The 23,965-nt window shown below is 38.6% G+C and overlaps 1 protein-coding gene and 1 long non-coding RNA gene across 2 annotated transcripts in view; both read right to left on the bottom strand.

The window, feature by feature from the left end:
* LOC306800098 overlaps window positions 1-23,965 on the bottom strand; it is a 237,262-nt gene that overhangs the window by 113,981 nt on the left and 99,316 nt on the right. The gene's annotated exons all lie outside the window — the stretch shown is intronic.
* Window positions 10,864-23,965, bottom strand: part of ZFAT (zinc finger and AT-hook domain containing) — a 75,216-nt gene continuing 62,114 nt past the window's right edge. The window contains exons 15-16 of the mRNA XM_079301890.1: window positions 23,111-23,241; window positions 10,864-12,171 (exon numbers count right to left, since the gene is read on the bottom strand). Of these exons, the coding sequence (XP_079158016.1) occupies window positions 11,932-12,171; window positions 23,111-23,241 (371 nt within the window). The 3' untranslated portion in view covers window positions 10,864-11,931. The remainder of the gene's footprint in view (window positions 12,172-23,110; window positions 23,242-23,965) is intronic.

Below are 23,965 nucleotides of genomic sequence, written 5' to 3'. Positions count from 1 at the left end.
ACTTGTGAAAATCAGAGAAGATAATAGCAACACTCAGAGTGATCATCATCGTGTTAATGACAGCCACGGAAGAGAGGCTCCAACTCAATGAGCTCTGACATGGAAACAAATTGTGAAAAAAAAAAAAAAAAAAAGGAGAATCTGAAACTCAGATCCACAAGGAAGTTATTTACTGCAGTGCTGTGTGGACTGTGCATCCTAAAGCAGAGTGGAGCTCAGGCCTGTAAAGAGATTTCTGCCATGTGAGATGTCTGGTGCATCCCCAGCAAGAAGGGGCTGTGCCCCCCAGACCTGCTGCCCTCCCACCAGCAGAATGGCTCCACCCCATTCACTTCACAGGATGGTCAATTAAACCAAGCTGGTGAAGCAGACAAACCCAGCCAAAGGACAAATTAAGCTGCACAGAATGTCTCGTTGCCAAGGCAGAAATGTAACACAGGGAACAGATGCAGCGGGGCTGCTGGACTCCCACTGCCAGGAAACACCACCAGGAATTAATGGCAATTTGGTCACCATGCTGAAAAAGCCATGCCCTGAGATGCATGATCCAAACACTGCAGCTGATAAAAGCAAAAATTAGAGAGAGAGATTATTCAAAGAATGGTCCAGCAGGTAAGAGTTTACCGTCTTTTATGAAAAGTGGATCAATATAAGAATATTGTCAATGAGAGAAGAAATTAATTGCAGTCAGTGTTGCTGGTGTATGAGCAGAAAGGGCACTGAGGGTCTGGAGCAGGAGCTGAAGAGATTGAAGTTTGTATTACATAGTGTTAGATGGCAATGCAGAATAATTACTTTTGCAAGCCTGCAAAGGATTAAATGGGATGAATCCAGCTGCAGCCCACTCCATCAGCTGTGTGACAGTAATTAATATGCAGATTAGAAAAAGAAAACCCCAAACCCAGACATTTACTCTGTATTAAGGCAACATCCTTCCTTCAAAACTTCAGTGACATCTCAGGCTTTACCACAATAGTGTCCAGATGTCTTCCAATGCACAAGGACATTAATGTAGAGATGAATTAATTTTCCAGGCTTTTTTTAATGCCAAACTTACTTTGGGACTATAAACTGAAGTTCTAGTTTCACACTACAAATCTGAAAAGTATTTAGAAAAACAATATTCAATTTACTTACAAACATACATAATGAGATTCATAGAATCATAGATTGGTTTGAGTTTGGAAATAACCTTCAACATCATCCAGTTCCAATGATCCTGCCATGGGCAGGGACACCTGCTCAGAGGTTGCTCAGAGCCCCCAACCAGCCTGGCCTTGAGCACATCCAGGGATGGGGCAGCCACAGCTTCTCTGGGAAGCCTCTGCCAGGGCCTCACCACTCTCACAGGGAAGAATATTTGTTCCTAATATCCAATATAAACCCTCCACTTTCAGCTCAAGGTCATTCTCCCTTGTCCTATCACCCCATGCACATTTAAAAAAATCCCTCTCCAGCTGTCTTGTACCACCTCTGGGAACCTGAACATGCTATAAGGTCTCCACAGGGCCTTCTCTTTCCCAGGCTGAGCAATCTCAGTTCTATGAGCTTGTCTTCATAGAAAAGCTCCAGCTCATTGATTATCTCTGTGGACTTGCTCCAACAAGTCCATGAATGATAAAGGATGGCAAGAATAACTCAGTAGGATTGTGACTCCACTTGCACTCAGCAGACAACTTCATCTTAGACAGCCTTGTGAGTTTTGTGCAGCCAGGGAGAAATGCTTTGTCAGTAGCTGTCCACTTCTGCTAGGATGAGCTACATGCTGCAGGTAAAAGTGTTAAACTGGTAGAAGTTTCACAACACCTGGATGTGCCTCTTTGTCTGGACTGACTTCCTCAATGCTCCCCTCCTTGCAGCCCTCCACAGCAGGCTGGCACCTTGGTGCCATTACCTGTCCAAAGAGCTGTTGCAGTGTTCTGGTTTGTCAAACCAGACTTGACCTTTGGATGCTTTGGATTGGTGGTGCAGCTCTTGAGCAAGTCCTGAGCAACTCTTGTGTGCCTGTTTTCACAGCAGCCTCATTTCCTGCTCCAGATATTGCAAGAGTTCCCCAGTGTGTCTCTCCCTCCATCCACAGGCAGCTGGATGCTCATTTGGTGGCAATGAACTCCCAGCCATTAGCAGAGGAGAATTAGTTCTGTTGTTTGTCTGCTGATGCTTTATAATCTCTACATATGCACAGCTAATTTTGTTTTTAACCATCCTAGCTGTTCCTCTCAATCTCTAAAACCTCCTGAGAAGTGGTATAATCCCATTGGTTCCCATTTCCATGACACGTGCTCCTAAGCACATCCAATTACTGCATGCATAATTGCCAGCTCACATAGGCTCAATTATTAGTTTCTAAATCAGGTATTTAACTAACCCTTCTAAATCACTGGGAGGGTGATTTAAACACAAATTCATATACCCTTGTGGTGTCAGGCTCAGTGAAATGGTTTGCAGTAAATCACACAGTATCCAAGCCTTAGTGACTTCTGTTTTATAGGCAGGATCTAGAACAAGCAAAATCTTCCAACACACAGAATCCTGATACATTTCTGAGAATGGGGATAAGGCAAACTGCCTTGAACAGCTGTAGGAAAATGGACCAACCAAAGCATTCAGCATAACAAAGGAGCACCAAGGGATCTGAAAGCAGAGTGAGACAGGCAAGGCATTTTTCTGAATAGAGAGCACAAGGAACAAGCATCAATGTCCAATGGACATGTCAGATGGATCTGGGCTGCACTGGGAATATGCAATTAAAGGACAATCTGGCTTCATGCTGAGCTGTGACATGGGACATCCTGACATCCTACCTAGAAACTTTAGTGGTGCTTCACAGCACCCAGTGACCTCAAGTCTTTGTGACCCGACATAAAGTACAGTCTCTAACAGCTGGTGAGCAAGGGTGTGGAAAGAGAGAAGAAAGTCAAAACCACAGTTTGTAGCCTAAGACAAAACACAAACACATTCTCTGCTCTTAGTTGTAGCCAGGAGGAAAGAAGTCTCAGTGGCTTCCCTATAGAAAATTATAAATATAGAATTTAGGTGATAAACACATTAATAATGTTAATTCAAGACAGACAAACTTCTAGTTCGAAATACTACTAAATTTGACTTTTCAAGAATATCCCTTGTGAGTGGTTTTGCTTGTCCACAGTAGTACCTGCTAAAGCATCTACAAAGTCTCCAATTCAGGGCTGGACAGTAGTTACATGACAAGTTACCTAAAATCAATATATCTACAGTTCAAAGCTGGTCCCATGAAGATTCCTATGCTGAATACCAACCAAAACCATAACTGCTTGAAAAAGAGTGTCACTGAAAACTCCTTTTTTTTTTTTTTTTTTTTTTTTTTTTTTTTTTCTCTCCAAGAGGAAAGTCAACACGAAGCTTCTTTTGCCTGTGTCACAGATTTGCAGCGACCCCCTACTCTAATTCTCCATTTACACACAGAAAAAAACCTGTATTTTAAGAATTCATATCAATTCCACCTACTTGGAGGAGAAAGAGATTAAGACCTCCAGGGCAAGGATTTTGGTTAAGATTATACAGCACCTTCTATAACAACTGACTAAATTTTGAATTCTATTACAGAAAAATAGTAAAATAAAAATGATAGAATGCAACATAGCAAAAATTTTTTTTTTTTTTAATAAATGTTTGTCATAACTTCTGTTACACTTGGCTTTCTTCCATAACAGTTTTTAAGGTGATGGCTAACAAACCTATACCAAACCAACCAATCAACAAACCTACCAAAAAAAACCAAAAAACAAAAAAAAACCAAACCAAAACAACAAAAGACTAAACCAAACCCTCACAAAAATGAAAAAAAAACACAAACCCTCAAACCCTTAATAAGCTTTACTCATAGTGCATCCTCCACCTTCCTTAGTATAAAATACCATGGAATGGATTCTGTGCTGAGTCCCTGTTTTAATTAAGACTAAAAAAATATTAGGTTCACTCAAAAATAACATCAACTTTACACAAAAGTCTAAGGTTTACTTGCTTCCCTTGTTTTCTCACTTCAATGAGGCTGTGGAGAGGCTCTGTAGTTAAGAGCATCACATGGAAAGCTGGAAGTTCTTCAGGTAAAGTCAAATAAAAATATCATTAGACTAATCCCCCAAAAGTGTAACACAATCATTTTGGCAGTCCTTTATTTTCTGCTAAATTACATAGAAATTTAAATTTTCTGTCAGCTGGTTGGTTTGGCTATGTTTTCATTCTGACCCAGAAAAACTAAAGCATGAGGGTGGCTAAAGCACACCATCTACAGCTTTGTCCATGTCTTCAGTTTAAACACACCTTAAGAGGCAGAGAGAGAACTTCAGTGGACCACATTTCCAATGCAGATGCATTATGTTAGCAAAGACCTTTTGCCAGAAAAAAATAATCTACTCAGGCAAGTGGGAAAATAATTTATTCTAAATAAATATATTCAAGTAATACAAAATTAAAACAGAATCAGGGTAGTCCCAGCATTAGCCATACCTGTGTAAGGAGTTCTACCCTGTCATTGTTATGCTCTTTTCCAAAGCCATAAATTCCATATTGGCTGACATCAGTGAAGTCCCCAAACACCTCAGGCTGTCTCCTTGAGCTTGCCCAAGCCCTCTGAGAGCAGAAGGCTCAGGTGAAACTCCTCAATGTGCTTCAAGGGAAGTGTTAGGGATGAAGTTAATGTTCCAGCTCGCTTGGGGTGTATCAGGAATCTCCTGCATGACCCCTTGTTCTGGTTTGACCCTGGCTGGACACCAGGGCCCCCAAAGCTGTTCTGTCACCTCCTGGCTGGACAGGGGAGAGAAAATGTAACAAAAGGGTCACTGAGCTGAAACAAAGGCAGGGAGAGATCACTCACCACTTACTGGCATAGGTAAAACAGACCAAACTTGGGGAAATTAATTGAATTTATTACTAAGGGTAATGAGAAGTAGAACAAAACACCTTCACCTTCATGTCTCCCTCCTTGCTGAGCTCTACCTCCTTCCCCTCTGGGCTCAGGGGAATGGGGGCTGAGGTCAGCTCATCACATGTGGTTTTGTCTCTGCTGCTGCTTCCTCTGCTCCAGCACAGGGTCCTTCCCACAGGAAAATCCTCCATGGACTTCCACAGCCTGAGTCCCACCCATGGGCTGCAGCTCTGCACAAACTGCTCCATCCTGGGCTCCTCTCTCCAAGGGACACAGCTCCTGCCAGCACCCCTGGCATGGGCTTCCATGGGCTCACAGCCTCCTTTGGGCTGGGTCTCCTCCCTGGGCTGCAGGTGCATCTCTGCCCTCCATGGGTTTCCCTGGGCTGCAAGTGGATCTCTGCTCCCCATGGATCTCCCTGGGCTGCAGGTGGATCTCTGCTCCCCATGGATCTCCCTGGGCTGCAGGTGGATCTCTGCTCCCCATGGATCCCCATAGGCTGCAGGTGGATCTCTGCTCCCCATGGATCCCCATAGGCTGCAGGGATAGAACTGGCTCTGCATGGACTGCACCAGGGGAACCTCAGCACTGGCACCTGAAGCTGCTCCTCCTCCTCCTCCTCCTTCTCCTCCTCCTCCTCCTTCTGCACTGACCTTGGTGCCTGCAGAGGTTTCTCTTATATCTTCTCACTCTTTCTGCCTGCCATTCCATCTGCACAGTAACTTTGTTTCCCCTTATGAAATACAATGCCTCAGAGGAGTTACAACCATCACTGCTGGTCAGCCTGGCCAGTGCCAGGTCTGTTTTGGAACTGTCTGGCACTGGCTCTGTCAGACATGGGAAGAAGTTTCTGGCAGTTTCTCACAGAAGTCAAACTGTAGTTCCTCTGCTACCAAAACTTGGCCAAGTGTCCCAGGTTACAATGTAAAGATATGCCCAAAGGTGTGTATTTTATCACCATCTGCTGAAACCAGGGGGTGCAGTGATTCTTATCTCTGTGGGAGATATCCTCTGCTAATGGGCCAGCTGTAAAAAAAACACATGGGGCAGTGTTATCTTTCTCATGACCCATCCTTCCTCCAGGAATCTCTTCTGTTAATGGGCATTTGAGTTCCACTGCATGACTGATAAAATTACATCATCCCACTGGGAGATGCTCCACCCAGGGGGAGGAACCAAGCATTTTCCACCTAGATAAAAACTGAGATTTGGAACACAAAAGCAGCCCTTACCCACTGGTTTCCAGAGGACAAGAGCTACCAGACCTTTCTACAGGATCACTGCTTCAACAAGAGCACTTCATTTGACTGCTACCACCACCCTAACTAGTGTGGTGTCAGGTTGTATTCTGACTCTGTCAGTGGTTTTTCTTTTGTACTACTGCATGTATTTTATTTTTCTCCTTTTTTCCCCCCATTAAATTGTATTTTTTACTTGGAGTGTCTCACTGGTTTTGCTTTCAAAACCATTACACCAAGCAAACCCAACACTCTCATTCTGCTGGCAAAGCTATTAAGTCAACACTGGCAAATGGAGAGAGCAGCTCCTGCGGATCACACAGCCCTGGTGAACACCTCCACTTTCAAAAGTACACAACATTTCTCTAGCACTTCAGTAAATAATTTTTATAGCTTCACGTGTTCTGACCTCACAAACACAATTTCACTATGAGAACTTTTAAGTACTACAACCGGGAGCAAAAAGCTCTTGTGCTGTGGCACCACCCAGGAGGTCAATTCAACACCCAATGCACAGGAATCACCTGAAAAGAAATGGAAAATCTCTGTGTGAGCAGGACTACACTCAGAATAGACAAGGCTTCACATGCAATTCATTTAAGGTTTGAAAAAGCAACCTGAATAGTTAAACACTAAATAGAATGTCACTGTCCAGATAAACTCTGTGGCAAGTGAAGGGTGGTTGTTTCTGCTGGAGAAACTGATTGACCTTTGACTAAGAGGTAAGAGGTATGCACAAAACATAGATTTTCTAATTTGGACCTTTCTTATCATATTTTGAACTCACTCATTCAGCCACCATTAGATGAAAGGAATATTTGACTATCTGAACATGTATTTGAACAAGCTATCCATCCCTAAAAGATTCTGTACTCTAATACCCAAGGCCTTTTCAGCTCCCATAATGTATTTTCAGTCCTAATGGCAGTAGCAAAAGAAATGCTATAAAGGCTAATCAAAAAGGGGAACCATTTTCAGAACAAAGTGTAAAAACATTGACTGGCTCTGTAATCCACTGTGATATTTTGTCCCTTATTTCACTGCTTGCCCATAAAGAATATTACCAATGCAGAGCTCCTGTGGTCTCATTCTCATATATCTTTATGTGTTCCTGTAAAACACACTTGCAGTGTGCTTCATTTGGGTGCACAACACAAAATGATCCCTTATTTTCCAGAAGATAGTATTCCTTGAACTGAAGAAAAACCCATAGCAAGGCTTGCTCTATAAATTCCCATTGCTTGTTTTCATTCCAAGACAGTGAAGATTTTTTGATCTCTTTTAATTTACCCAGATTGGTAGTTATTTCCACTTTCAGGTAAATTCGCAACATTTCAAAAAAACCAGGAAGAGCTCTGTGCAGCATATTGACTGTGATTTCTCTCTTTATCCCCCTTTAGCAAATAAGCCTGTAAAAATACTTTTATACGGAATAAAAAGATCATTTATAGTGTTGTCAGAGACATTTATTTTGTTTTTCTACTTTACTGGCAGCCACTACTCACTTCAAGCCTTGCACTGAACTTTTTATGAAGAATATGTGACATAAAAAAAAGGAAATGTAAGTGATGATTTTGCTCTTATTTAACATCCCATCAATGCCCATCCCATCAATTCCTTCAGAGTGAGCTCTGACAAGCATCCTTGTTAGGTGTGGTTCTGAATATAAAAAAGGTCTTTTGTCACTTTGTTCTCTCCTGTTGCCATTAAATGCCCAGAAACTTTTGAGGTCAGCTACCCTGTTCTTCCCCCCAGGGCTCATTCCTAATGTCTGGCTGTATTTACTCAGTGCAAAACCAGAGCAACTCAAGATGAATTTTAGGTACTACCTTCTAAGCTAACAGAAACCCCCAACAGGGTGTTAATTCTGTTACTTGACCTATTATTTATTTTCCTTGACAATTTTATTCCATGGTTTTGTTTCACGCTGAGCTCTGCACCTTCCCTGCTAGTGAAATCCTTAAACATTGCTGATCAGAGTTCACAGGGGATCCTTCATAGAATCCCAGAATGGGTTAGGTTGAAAATACCTGCTCCAACCTCCCTCCTCCAGCACAGGCATCCCAGAGCACATGGCATGGAATTGTGACCAGACAGTGTCCACACCTGGTATCAATCACAAACACAGCATTTTTGTCCACCAGTATTTATCAAGAGAGAAACATGCTGGTTTCCTTTCTCTGCTTCATCCACCTTGAATGTTGATGGAGTGGGGAACAAAATGGACTTGAACAGAGTATTTTGTTAGGCAGATACGAGAGATGTGGAATTTACACTGTCCTTTGAAATGTGTGGCAATTTTTAATCACTTAAAGCACAATATGGACAAGTTGAGAACAGGAACACATGAAGGATCACCTTAATCAATTACCTTGTGGAACTATAGCAGGGATGGATATGATACTGCATATTTATGTCCTAAGTGTAATCCTCAGGATGAGCCAAAACACATCTGTTATCAAGTGAACATGAAAGCCTTCCTAGATTAAAGGTTGCCCTCATTTCAAGGAAGAAAAAAAGACAAATGGAGTAGTGCTTGCTGCTACTGATGGAAATGATGTCTGCTATGGGAAAGCTGGAAATGCAAATTGAGAAGCTGTCAAGCCACGTGCAGCACCACTCAGTAACCTCACTGTCATTGTATCACAAAAGAGAACAGAACATCTGCAGTTCACTGCAGGACTAGCATGACCTAAACAAGCCACACTTTTGTTAATGATACCATCTGCAAACGAGCTCGTGTCACTCTGTTCAAACCTTCAGATACAGCTCAAACGTACCTACAAATAGCAAAAATTGTAATCTGGTGCAAAGAAATCCAACCATAAACCACAAATCCAAATACAACCATCCATAAACTATGACTTTGTGCACACCACCCGTTTGACAAAGCTCTGCTCTGTGAGTGCTGATAGCTTATTAACAGTTCAAAAGAACTACAAAATAAAAACGAATCGTATTTTTATTCCATAATAGTAGCAGAGTCCTGAATTAAATCTTACTGCTCTTACATAAATACAACTCTACATGCAGGCAAGACAAGACAGGCTTGCAGTCTTTTAGGGCATAAGAGGGATTGATAATTCTACCTCCATAAAAGATCAGGTGGGACTTAGGAAAGAAGTTTTCCCTGAGTGGTCAGTCTCAAACATTCAGTATGCTTTCATCCCAAGAGTTAGAAAGGTACAACTTCCTCACTGGGTCAATTTCACATTTCCATTGACACTTCACTGAACTTTCTGTGGTCAGACTCCTCCACAGGCAGGTGTGAAGAGCTGAAGACAAAAATCAAGTCCTGATCATGCAAGTTGAACACAGCTCCAAAAGATTCCCTCACACGCCAGATTTTCTGCCCACTTGGATCTTAAATCACTTGAACAATTGAATATCTTGCAGTATGATTTTTGCTACTTTGTTCCTTTCTCTACTAACAGTGCTAACAGGACTGCTCCTTCTTGAGATGTAAGAGGTTTTCTCATGTGTTTTGTGTTTGGCTTATTCTTTTTTTAAATTTGTAAAGTACATGTCCATGTTGTGATTAAATTATTGGAATGGAAAATAATTTTCCTTTATTAATACTGAATGGTTGTAGTTCATATTCTATACAGTACTGCTAAGATGCTATGTGGAGTAAGAAATTTATAGCTTTAGAAGAATTAAAAATATTAAAAGTTTTGAAGCTCTGAATCGTATTAATGTCACTTCTGTAATCTTTTTAAAAAACATGCCAATAAAAGCAAGAACAATTTGTGCTGTTTAGGTCATGACAGAGCTGAAAAAAAAAAAAAACTAATTGAAAAGTATTTTTTAAATAATTAAAAAAGGAAGCAAAAAATTCACTAAGTGTTTATGATTTAGTATAGGAAAAATGTGATGTATATTCTGGAAGTAAAACAAACAAAACCCCAAAACTATTTGTCCAAATACAGCCACACCTCTTCCAGACAGAACTACTCAGTCTATCTGAAACAATGTACTTCAGAATTCTTGACTGATGCATAGAAAAATATTTTTCTGTCCCTGTTTCAGAGAGGTTTTACACTAAGTTCACCCATTGCCACATGTGATCATGAGGCTCTTCCCAATGGTTTTAACAGCAAATGGGCTGGTTCAGTAAATTGTTGGGTTTTGAGACTGCTTTCTTCTCTTCTAGATAACAGACAGCATTATTCTTGTAAATCAACACTGAATTTCAAAAAATGTAATTACAAAAACACAGTTTCTTATGCAGACTAATCATAAATTTGATCAGCTTCGATCACATTACAAATGCTACTCAACATTTCATGGCTCATTCCTGCCAAGTTTACTGAACATACACAGAATCAACCCTGACATTTGTGACCAGCTCCAGTCAGTGACAAAAAATGGCAACAAGGTCTTCACCCTACAAACTTCACATCCCTGGGGCTCCTGGTGCTCTGCCAAGATAAAACCTGAGGAAACAAAGCTGCCACCCAAGTCAAGCAATTCCCACTTCTTTTACATTACAAATTTAGACATCCCATTGCTACAGTTAAGAGAGAAATTGCCACTACAGGTTTGCACTCATATTTTATCCAGCATCAGGAGAACCCAGCAGACTCAGAAAACATTGTCAAACAACTCATGCCATTATATCCACTTAATCAAAAGTTTCTTACCCAGGACACCCACAAATAAATTCAATCACATGGAGAGATCTGACTGTATTTCATGGTGGTACTTTCTTGATAAGAGACTACTAACTGCAGGAATAATTCATCAGAGTTAATGCACACCAGCATTTTTTTAATTAGCTACAGAAGGGAAACCAACACTTAAGAAATTAGAGCATTAGAAGAAAACATGACAATTTTTTATTTATTAATAATTTTTATAGCTCAAATTTAAAAATATTAAGCCAGAAACAATTCAAGATTCATGAAGAAAAATCTGGAACTATATACATGCATAATTAAGAATATCTTGATTCTCGTCAATATTTACTTAAGCTTTTTGTACAAATTTTTTCCAACAGTCATATTTACAAGCATGTCTGTTTAAAACATATGAACATACATCTCTTATAGCATTTACAAATCTTTTGAATATATTTTTTTCTTAAAAACAAAAGAATATTTCCTTGATTTGACAGTTTTGGTTTCACTTTATGATACCAGACAGGTATTTATTCAGAGGGATGGAAACAGTTATCATTATTCAAATAGCTAAATAATAGTCATCCTACTGATACCCAGAATTATTACATATGGCTTTAAATACCTCCCAAACTCAAAGGATCATCTCACAGGTATAAACTACAGTCCATCTGTGGTGTGTTTCCAGTTAAATCTTGAGCCTTTGTCTGGGTTAGATCCAAAACTTGGCAGACACTTTCTCAGCTCAGAGCTAAGAGGCCCTTTTAATTACAGAAAAAACAACTTTGTTTCCATCCACATCAAGAATATATGAAGCATGTATAAAATGGGATGTATTGGTTTTTGCAGACACTCTAGCTATCTTTATGAATGGTTTTTAACATGGGATACCACAGTTTTGAACAGACAATATTTGTGCAAATTTACAGGAATCAAGTGAGAGATCTTTAAGAAGGGGAGAATAGTTTTTCCTTAAAAGCATTTTGAAGAAACAATAAAGTCTGAGAAGGTTTTGCACATAATATTACTAAGTCACTAATCCAACCAGTCACATATTTCACAAATCAACTGAAAATCCATCAGCTTGCTTGCTTTTGGTCGAGACAGAAAAAAAACCAAACCAAACCTCTGGCTTTGGCAAATCAACATCTCCTTTGAGCATTGCTCTCTAGAGCTCCTGCACTGATTCTTCCACAGTTTGCTCCTCCACGGGCTGCACAGCCTCCTGAACATAAACAATGAACTCTGAAGCCTCCCCTCCCTGGGTGTAGACAGTGACAGTCTCGATGCCCTCCACGTCCTCCGAGGACACCAGCAGGTGATGCTGCTCCGCCAGCTCCACCGACGCCTGCTGCAGCGTCTCCTGGATCATCAGCGTGTGGTTGGCTGCCTGCTCCTCCTCCTTCACCTGAGGAGACACGGCAGAGCTTACAGAAACTTCACCTGCCCAACAAGTACCTGGTATCGTGGGGATTAATGGAAATGCAGCATGCAAATCAGCAATCACACGGTTTTGAAAGAAAACGTCGGTTTTGCAGAAAACGCGAGCACTCTTGATTAATGAGTGTGTAGCTAGGCAGAATACTGAAAGCACCAACACAGCATCTCAGTTCTGTGCACAGAGAGATGCAAAATTTCAGGAACTCTGGTCTTTAGAGACAGCTTTCATCTCTCAGCACTCACTCATTCAAAACTGCTTTTATTTAAATAAATCTGAACTCAGTCAATTCCTCTAGTAGCACTGAGTTGAGAACCCATCCAAAACCACGTGAGTAAACATCTACTGAACCCACCTTTTTCTCCCTAGTCAATGGCTGCTCAGAGAAGTGCAAATTTCACTGTAAACCTTAAAGGATTTTATTAGAAAAATGTGAAATATAAATATCACTGAAATAGATTCCTAAGGCCTACTGTTTGTGAAGCAGCAAGGTTTACATTATTGAAAGGAGACTGACAGAAACAAGTGAAAACAAAAGATTTTTACTGAACATTTTGTTTCTTGTCAAAATTTTAAAAAGCAACACAGTCTGGTGCTGAATTCCAAATTCATACAGATGCCTGTAAATTATTGAAATACAGTACACACTAGAATAAAAACCAAATCTTAATCCTCTACTAGATCCATACAAAATTCCTATGCAAAATACTCCAGGCAAGTATAAATAAAACAGAAATCTCTAAGTCATGTAGAAGAAATGCATCCTCTCAAGTGTTAGTGACTGACAAAAAAACCCCCTACTTTTAAGGAGAGAATGGAACAGCAAATTTTCAGTATGCAAGACATATGCAAAAACATTTGTTAGAGGAAGGTGTCCCTACCCATGGCAGGAAGGTTGGAATGAGATGATCTTTAAGATCCTTTCCAATCCAAGCTATTCTAGGAATCTGTGGTTCTGTTTCCTGGAGCACAGCGTGCTCTTGCAGCACTGAACTCTTAAGTGATCTTAGAAAGAAGAGGTCAGACATGGTAGATTCGACAAAATGTGGAATCTGAGTTACAGAAGTTAGAAAGGGCTATTTTGTTTTGAGTTAGAAACTGGCTCAAAAGTAAACAGCAGTAGCACAGTCAAATTCAAGTAAATATAATTAAGATCATTAATGCTGTTTAAGAGGGGAGTGGGAACAGAAGGAAAGAACCAAAGTGAAAATTCCAAGGATCTGTTTGGTCTCTTAGTGACCAGCAAGGAGAAAAACAGGCCCTATATGTTTGTTTTCCTGATGCTCTTTTCTCATTTAATTTTTTCCCTAAGCAACCATTCTCTTTGTAATCCTTCTGACTTTTCTATTTTGTGTTTAAGCTATCTGTCAAAAGAAGATTTCAGAGATTCACAAGCCCCTTAGGACTTCACAGCACTCTGAACATTCACTCAATTAATAAGGCTATAGAAAGCTTTTTCTTGAACAATGACAAGCATGTCCAAGTATGTTGAATTATTCAGAGGTCCAAGTCAGTATGGCTGTAATATACAAATGGAATATATGTGGATTTTATCTGGTGAAAGATTTAACATCTAAAGGGAATCTGGCCATTGTCACTGACCTTAATTGCAACACCAATGCCCACTCTGCTTTGCTGCATTTGATTCAGTTTATAGTGATAAAAAATACAGGAATGGAATTAAATCCTTTACACATTCTGTTTCTTTTATCAAACATATCTGAATGCTTTATTTGAAATATAGTTTAAATAGCTCCTGCACCTGCTGAAGTTCAGGCTCAACACCCTACACAAGTAGATGATGCTGGATGCTTTTCTTAAGAGTCGAATTTGTAACCGGCCTCAGTAAAAACAATTTATGTTCTCTGAAAATGCAGTTACCATAGAATCAATGAGTTATAGACTCACAGAATGGTTTAGATTGACAGGAAACTTGGAAATGATTTAGTTCCAACCCCTCTGCCATGGGCAGGGGCACCTCCCACTATCCCTATCCAGCCTGGCCTCCAGCACTCCCAGGGATGGGCATCCACAGCTTCTCTGGGCAATCTGTTCCCATGCCTCACTACCCTCTGAGTAAAGACTTTCTTCCTAACATCTTTCAGTTCATAATCAAACCCCCTTGTTCTTTCCCTATCTATCAAAAATCACTGTCTTTTTATAAGCCCCTTTCACCAACATACCCCTCATTAATGGAAGCTTTAGCCTCTCTTTGAAAAGCAAGGAGCTAAATCATGGAAAAAACAAACAAACAAACAAACAAACAAAAAAAAAAAAACAAAAAAAAAAAAAAAACCCAAAAAAAACCACTGAAAAACTTGTGTCTCTTGCTGCTCCTAATGCAACTTTTTTTTTTTTTATTTTTCATTTATTAAAGAAACCCTAAAACCTACTGAAAGCAACAGAGCTTTTGTGAATTCATACACCAAAATCCCTTTTCATAACTGTCCTCTCCTCTTTCCTGAGGGTACTTGTTCCACTGTCAGCTCCTCTGGAGGTTAAGGACATACACAAGATCTCCTAATGAATACTGCAACAGGCCATGAAAAGTCTAATCACCACTGAATTCAGATAGGAAGCTGCAGTTAAAAATGTTAGATAATTAGAATCTCACAGCTTGCTATGAATCAGCTCACAATTACAGCCCTTGATGCTAGAGATGCTCAAACAAATACAGAAATAGGGGTGTCTAAAATGTGGCCCTATAATTATGCAATATACACTAATCCCTCTTGTTTTACTGCACTACACATAACCACCTGACAACATGCCTCAGGCCAGAAAAATGACACTATATTTGCTAAGAGATGCAAGAATGCACAACACAGCACGAAATGGATCTCACTGTTGTCACTCTAAATCAAAAGCCATAAATAATTTCAAATATAGCTTTGTGAATGTACATAAATAATGAAGAGAGGAAAATAAATAAAGCATAGTTGACACAAAAATGAAATGAAAGCAGAATCTCACTCAATTCAATAGAAGCAATCTAATACTTTTTCAGTTTTATATCCTTTTGAAATGAAAATGGCCAATAAAGAAAGTTAATTTAAACTCCAAACCTGACTTTATTGATGTGGGTTTATTACCCTTGTCATGCAGGGTAAAGAAAACTAATGCCTTTATTTGTGCTGTTTCTAGCTTCCAGTATCTTTTTTTGGACAGCTATCTGTAATCCTTTTAGTTTGACAAATCACCACATTATTTGGGATATTTACATTTCAAATCAGTTCAATGTTTACATGCTTCTGCTTGGTTCCCATTAGATTGTTCCACAGGGAATAATCTCAAAATGTTAATTTACATCCCTCAAATTGATGAAACAGTGAGACAGCTGCCATCTGTATGAACGAAGTCACCACACTCAATTCTCTCTATTGGCTTCTGAAATCTTTTGAAGAGCAGCATCCAACACCCCTTTTCTGTTTGAGAGTCAGCTGAAAAGCAGCTGTCTGCTTATCCTTCATTAAAGAATGACAGCAAGGAGCTGAAGCCACACACAGCTGGCACATTAAATGAAGTCAGTACCTGCATAAATATTCTTTATTAACTAAATCTGTCTCTCACAAAAGCCAATGGGACTTTCACCTCCATGTTTTCATAAGAATCTCAACACCTCTAAATTCCAAATGTTCTTAATTTACATATCCATGGACCATCCAAATACATGGAAGTGTTCACTGCAAATGGGTCTCTCTTAGAGGAATCTCTGCCTCTCAAAACAAGCAAGATTTTTAAAATTTGAAATAAATTAATTCAAGACATTGAGGAAAATATACTTCTTACCTTTCCTGAAAAGGAGTAAAAAAATATTTGCAGTAAGACACTAAAGCCTTTTCCTTACTATAGAGCTTATTTTGTGAAATATTGTAATATCTTCAATTTTATTTGAAGTCAGCAGGAGTTGCAGATTTATTGTGCTTAAAACAGTTATGCTGAGCCTGTCCCCCAAATCCTCAGTGGAATCTCTCCCTTGATTTCAGATTGAATGCTGCTTTTCAGTTTACCATGAAGCAGAAAAGTTAATCACAGAGATCTTTCAGATTTTCAAAACCTTACAGTAGACTGCAGATGCTCCTGCTTATATCATAAAACATCAGTAAGAAAATATATTAAATATCTGCAGAAAGGATTAAAATGAAAGCACTCTAGATCACAGAGAGCACCTGGATATGTGATGTGTCAGCTTACATTGTGCCTACAAATTTTGTTCAGTATCATTTGAATAATTTCAACACTTTCTCAGTTCTGGTTTACATACAGTTACATAGTGCGAAAAATATACACAGAAAACACTGTAATTTGATCATTTGAATCTCTATAATGAGCTACAAAACAAAGACAATCTGGTGCACAATGGTTTTGGAATAATAAAAGGATTGAGTATGAAAGAGTTGCTTTGCATAAAATAAAAACAGCAAGAAGAAAAATTTTCATACTGTTGATGCATATTTTAAAAAAGTTTTTGCAATTGGCTGGTTGAATATATCCTGACAGAGGGACTGTGGCTGGACATGGCACTCATCTGGCAAAATGCTAGATCATTCCACCTCATTTTGAGGCAGAATGGCAACACTGCCATCGTTTGAGGAGCACCAACAGGACAGTGACCTTGACTGAGATTTTATCTGTTTGTTACAGAAATGAGGAGAACTCCTCAAAGGCTGAGGAAACAGACCCTCAGCCCCATCTGCCCCATTTAAAACTTCCATTGCTGTTACTGCCACAGGAAGCATCAGATTGCTGTGTTCTAAAGCAGCTACAAAATTGACAATCAACATGTATTTAACTCCATATACTGGCAAATTTTCTAGATTACCACTGGCACCCATCATCAGGTCAGGACCAATCCCAGCCACACTGAAATACAAGGTGTGCTGCTGAAGTGGTGTTCAGTAGCCTCTGATGTGACAGCCATGCTAATAATAGGTATTTATTTTTGAAGATGTTCTACACTGTAAAATTATTTTCTGTGATCTGCTTTGAGTTGATGTATAATCTTTGCTCTGCCTTCCTACTGCTGTCACTTTTATCATAGTAGGTTTTTACTGGAGCCTGAAGAGATTACAGAATAAAAGGATGAAAGGAACTAAAATAAAGGGTGAAACACAAGGTAATCCTGTATTTTCTGGTTATCTTCTGATAAAGATCTGTTTAGTTATTGTAATAGCTGATGTACTTATTCTCCAGAACACATTATGTCTAGGATAAAAATAGATTACTATCCTTTTCAGGAATAGATTTAACCTTTCACTTCAGTCTACAGAAGTAGTATAAAAAAAAAAATCAGTCCTGTCTCATCTTTCTGAGTGGAAGGAAAAGGAAGAGAATTTAGCAGCCAACTACTGCTCTTTATGGTTAATATTTATGTAGTGTTTTGGATCAGGACCTGGATTATATCAGCTATGATACACGCAAAGTGTAGTTCATGCCCCAAAGGCCTTGTAATTTCACTGTAATTTCAGCATTAAACAAGAGAAAGTAAGCAGACATAGAAGATGGGAGATAAGAGAGTAAAACATGAACAAGACAGGTAGTTCAGTGTGACAGGCATTAGTGTCAATATACAACAGTCTATTCACAGCTAATTGCTGTCATCATATTTTTGACAAGTAATTGAGAGAAGACCATGAGGTACTAATTGCTCATTAAAAATCCACACAACTAAGCACAATATGGAAGAAGGCATCAGAAACTTGTTTGAAAAAAGTAATAGGCAACTAGATCTTCATGGACAGAACAAAGGTAGGAGACAAAATCTTTACAGCTCATTAGAAATGGGACAGTTGGAAAAGAGTAAAAAACCAGGAAAGGAAAACAAAATTTTGTTTGGTGTGGCAAAAAAGGGAACATCAAGTGAACAGAACTAGAGAGGGTGATGACAAGAAGAGGAGAGAAAGTAATCTGAGGTTTTTCTGAAAGAATACAAAAGGGACAAAACAAACTGTGAATGTCAGAAAAAAGATTACCAGAGTTAACTGTAGCATAAAAATAATGATGGTTTGGGCAACCATTGCAGCTAAAAGGTTGAAATGAGAAACCCTGTAGGAGTCATCATTCAGACAAATTGGCACCATTTAGGTATTCACCTGCAGGAAGGCCCAAGAATGGTCCTGAGAAGGAAATCACCTTTCTGGCTTGAAAAACAGGAAAGACATCCCACAGAGTTGAGAATTAAAGTGGACTTCTGATGACCAACTGTGCAGAAAGGCTGATATGATTAATAATAATAGAGATTAATAGTAATAATGATTAATAATAATAGAGATTAACACAAACTTCTCAGCCATCTTCAGAGTGAGCTAAAAGTGATGGTTCTAGAGCACACAAACCCAGTGCAGTATCACAGGCCTAAAAATAGCAAATTACCAGCAAATTTGTCCATGATTATCTAAATGAAAAAAAAAAAAAACCCTGAAAAACAGACAACATACAACCAAATTTAATTGACTATTATGGTGCATAACAATGTAAACCTTTAGCTTGCAATCCAAAATTCTACTGCTCTGTAGTAGTAATTTGATGCAAAAATAAAAACTCATATTTGGACAGGTAATCCTACATGCTTTCTAGTCTGCACCAAAAAGATCTGATACAAGAAATAAACTGCATTTATGAAAAAATAAATTAATTAAATTGGGTAGTATCTTGCTGCCATGGAATATCCCTGCTAACAAACACTGGAAATGGAAGAGCAACAACTAGAAGAGAAAACAGAGCTGATGGACACAGACCAAGATGAGGAAACACTTCTGATGTTCTGGTCAATGCAGTGAGGGATTCAGGAACTGAATTCATTTCATATTCATTTCTGAGGGTAATGTTTCCTCACAAGAAACTTAGTATTTACATAAAACAAATGTTTAACTCGGATGAAAATTTTTATGGAGGAATTCATATCCTTATTTGATGTACACTCTAACTGAAAGAAACAACTAAACATCAAGGCAGTTTGTAGTGAAACACTATCTCTGTTCTAGTTAACAGACAGATTCTGTGTGAAAAACAAGTCTTTGAACACAGGCCTGCAGAGATGGTAAATCAGGGGTGTGTGTGATACTGGCCTGACTGCTTGTTTGGTATGTGAGCCAGGAAAATGGATTGAAGATCTTCTTCTAGCAAAATAAACTAAAAACCAAATGAATCAATCTCCACCCCAAGGCACAAGAGCAAAAGTACATCTTTAACAGGACACAGAGTTCAATGTGCAGAAAGGAAAGTGTCTTGTTTTACCCTTCCAGTCTTCACCCTCCCATGTGCTGTTCCCAAAAAATTCCTTTCTCCCCAGTCTCTTGCCTATATTTACCACCTACTATGAAGAGTATTTCCTGGCTTTTCTAAACATTTATTAACCTCTTTCCTACTTGTTCTTTAAACTTAGCAATCTTTCCTCTCTCTTTTTTCCCACCTTGCTATTTTTTCCATCTTTAAGCAGAGCAGAAGAACTCAAATGCCATGGTATGAAGAAGTATCTTCATTTGCTCTTTTACAAAGAGATCCAGAGAGGATCCCTAGTAACTGAACAGGGATGGATTTCTCCTGCCATGCTGTGATCAAAGTGTCAAAGGGGATTTTTGCCAGTCTCAGATCACATTGGTAAAACTTCACATTACTAACTTTCTTTTCTCAGGCATTTGGTGAGAAATATATATTACACTCCTTAGCAGCTGCATATTTTCAGAACTCACACAACTGGATTTATCCCAAATTAGAAAAAAATTAACTTTAGTAACAGACTAGTATATTGACTCACAGACAAGATTAAGGTAATATAATTTCAGCCTCCAGACACAATCTTGGAAAGGTCTCATACACATGACACTAACAGAGCCAAACAATGATTCCTATTTACCAAGCAGAATCCATGCTAAACAGAACTAACTTTGCATTTTTGGGTTTAAAATGATAAATTGAATCCTAATTCTGGCTGGGATTGGTTACTGCTATGTTGTCAAAGCCTTTTCTTTAATATAATCATTCATATAAACAAGGAATATGAAGTTTCCTAAGTCAGAACTGAAATTTTTTTCTCAACCTGCAATTCAGGAGCTGTGAAGAGAATCTGATCCTGATTTCACCTCCATTATAATGTGTACTTAAAATTTAGCATACTTGCAATAAGATCACAAGCAGAATAGTAATTTAATAGAAGAACCCCTCAAACATGGTATCCTTTATGTCCCGTGACCTAGTAGAAAGCAATTTTCAAATTACACCAGTTAGATGTAATTAATACATCAGATATCTTCCAAGATGCTGAAAAGGACTTAGGGATTAATACAGAGTTTGTTTCTGGAGGCAAAATTCTTGCATTAACCTGGAATTCTATGAGCACAGCACATTGAAGGTGTGTGAGCACACAGGTTCAGGAAGTGCTAAAACAAGAGCACAACAGCATTACTGACAGATACAGCTGGATTTATACAAGATTTTAAGGATCAAGTATAAATGGGACTTTTATGAGTCAATGGTAAGGACAAAGAACAGCTGTGGGAGAAATAAATTTTCAGGGAGGAAAGAGGAGACAAAAATAGGAACACTATAGTGTAATGTTTACAGCAAAAAATATTTTTAAAACATTATAGTAATTTAGAACTAGAAGAGAAATCTTGGTGCAGATAGAGAAATATGAAGGAAACTTGAAAGGGCTAGCTAAAAATGAGATATGAAAGTAAAAACTAACATAAGAAATGTTAAGATATGTCCTTAGAGAAAAAGAAAACAACCAAACAGCATAAAAATCAGGACAACTATAATAAATGTTGTTAAGGAAAAAAAAATATGGACCCAAGCTGCTAAGCAAGGACTCAGTGAGGCCATTAAAGAACAGGAGTGGAAATTCAGTGACAGATGATGTTGATACATTGCTGACACCCTGAATGAATGCTTTGTCTCACAACCCACAAGAGAAGCTGAAGGTCACAGAATAAAATGTAGAATACAGTTTCCAGAAGGAAAGTGAAGTATGAACATATCTAAAGGTCACTTCAAGGTTAACAATTAGGAATCTATTATAACTAAAACCCAATCATGTCATGGGTACAAATGAGGGACATCCCACAGAAAGCAACTCAGTATTGGAGAAAAAAAATTACAGTTTCTAATAGAGGAGGATTAAAGTAAATAATGTAAAGACCCCCTTCCCTCAGACTAAAATTGGGTGTGCCTGTAACTCTGGAACAATTTTCTGGTGAGAAGATAAGAGCTGGAAAGTAACAACAGCTGTATAACAGACCAGACTATGAAAAAAAAAAAAAACAATTTCTATAGAAAAATAAAAGAAAAAAGAGAAAAATGAAAATAAAAAAATAAAAAAGGTAAAAGATTCTAAAGGGAGGGGAAAAGGGGGCATAAAAAGAAGAACAGCAGAGATTCTGTGCTCTGAGAATTCAATATTTCATTTGATATAGGAGTGGTGCTTGTAAGAGTTTGGTGTCAGACCAGTGAGAGTCACAGATGAATACTGGGAAAAAGAATTGATTAAGGCTTAGCAGTCTGCAAACTCAAAAGGCTAGGAGTATGGATTGAAAAATGAAGAAAATTAATTTGGAATGTAAGTATTTACTTAGAAAAAGTTAACAGTAAATTCAGAGGGTCCAACAAGGAAGTTAATAGATATTATGATGACTCAGATACTGATCAGAGTTAACACCTGTATATTTAAAGTTTAACACTCAGATATCAAAACATTCCCTAGGGAGCTCTACTTCTGCAGCCACTTTCTCCTGTATCTTTAATACAACAGCCTCAGAAGATGAACTTCTTTAGGGAAGAACTAATTTCAATAACACTGATAAACACCAAGTGCTAATACTGCATTTCCCTATAGCAGAGCATTCATGTTGGTAGTGGCTATACTATAAAAGTTGTTTTGAAGCTTGCACATAATTGGACCATGCTGTCTCTTCTCTTTAATGACTGAATTTCAAGTTTTCAAATTTGGGTATGTTACTCTACAAAAAAGCCCTAAACTCCTACATAGTTTCTAGTCAAAACACCTGTTAAGTATTGCAAAGGAACATCTGAAAATGCTCTGACTTCAAATTCTGCCTTGTCTTCATGACATTTGGAAGCTTAGGAATTATCCAAGTACTTCATAGACCATGAACTTCACACTTCTATGGAGCTCTCATGAACTCAATGTTCAAAGCACTGCAAAAAATACTGAACTTAAGTTAGGTCTAGCACTCAGAATAATCAGCTCTGATTAATTTAAATAAAAGGAGTTACTTAAACTCTTTGGGAAGTTAAAACTTCTTATGTACTTTCCTTCCCTCATCTGTCAACCACTGAATGCAGAGATCACAGTGAATCAGTGGGGAAAGGGATAAGCTGAAACAGAAGGAACAAGCAGAGTTTAAAGAACACTGAGAAGAGAATGAAAAATGGCAGCAACAAAGTTAGCAGACATCTGTGAGGATGAAATATTGAGCAAAAGTCTTGATGTTTGAACCAAACAGGCACCTCAAATTGAAAATTACTTTCTTTTGCTTGCTGCACCAAGGATCACCTGTATCTTTTAGATGACAATGGCATTAAGTGTCTGCACAAAGTGTAAGTATGTTATTTTATATAGCCTGAAAACACCTGCTTGAAAAAAGCTGTATCTTCACACACATACCTACATACACATACAGGCTTATTTATTAATTCATATTTTATATACATACAAAACTATATGCATTTTTAGATGTATAAAGATGTATGTGCATATATGTATAAGCATGTGCATGTGTGGGAATGTAAGCACATAGAAATGCATAGAACACCCCATGAAAAATTAGGAAAAATTCTCTGTGTCTCTTGAAAGATCATTTAAAATTTGTCCCTTGCAAAGTAACACCCATTTCACAATAAATATATGAAAATTAAATGTGGCTGGTGTAGGGAGGAAAAGAGCTCTTACCTGCTTCACCACTGTCACCGTGCCAGGTGCCATGGTAACCACAGAAGCCACTGCAGTGGCATCGTGGGACTCTGAGCCCAACTCAATGATCTGCTGCAGGATGTTCACAGCTGCTGGATCCAGCCTTTCACCTTATCAGAAAGACAGCAGCCATAAGATCATCACAGCACAACAGCTCTGAGCCCATGTCAATCCAAACAGCACAGCCCTGACTCGCAGTGCTGTTGGTACAATTCAGAAACCTCAATCAGGGGACACTTCAATAACAGATCTATGGCAGGGAAGTATGCACAGAACAAATCTGCCCAGGGAATGCAAGAATCATCAAGTGAAGCCACACTGATCACTTCTATGCCTACTGGAAAGAGAGCTAAAAGAATACATTGAATAAAGGAACAATAACCACAAGTCATAGCAGGAACTGCAAATTAGGAAGCTACAAGACTTTACAAATCCAAATGTGTATTCACCAGAATTCAACTGACACAGAACCTACCTGTAAACCAATAACCATAACAGCCATTTGGTACTTTAGAAACCTGTGTTTACCATCTGTCTGGTCCTCTGCAATACCCCTCAACCTAAACAAAGTAGTTTTATCACTAACCTGAAGGGAAAGGTTAATTGCTTGGGAAAACTCACATTGATCATTTTATAAACACTGGATCAGAACTTGTTAGTCCTTTTTAAAAAAATTCTCTGATGTGTGTATCCCTGCCAAAGGAAAGGGATGTTTACAAAAATACCCAAACAAAACATTTATAGTTGTACTGTCATTACTCATAAGGTGTGAAAGACCTGAATGCAGAAAAATGTTTTTTGTTGTGCAGGAATACAAATTGTACCAATGGCCCA

Source organism: Erithacus rubecula, assembly GCF_903797595.1.
Source record: "Erithacus rubecula genome assembly, chromosome: 3".
Classification (NCBI taxonomy): domain Eukaryota; kingdom Metazoa; phylum Chordata; class Aves; order Passeriformes; family Muscicapidae; genus Erithacus; species Erithacus rubecula.
The sequence above is the reverse complement of the archived record's forward strand: the minus strand, read 5'-3'. Positions and strand labels throughout refer to the sequence as shown.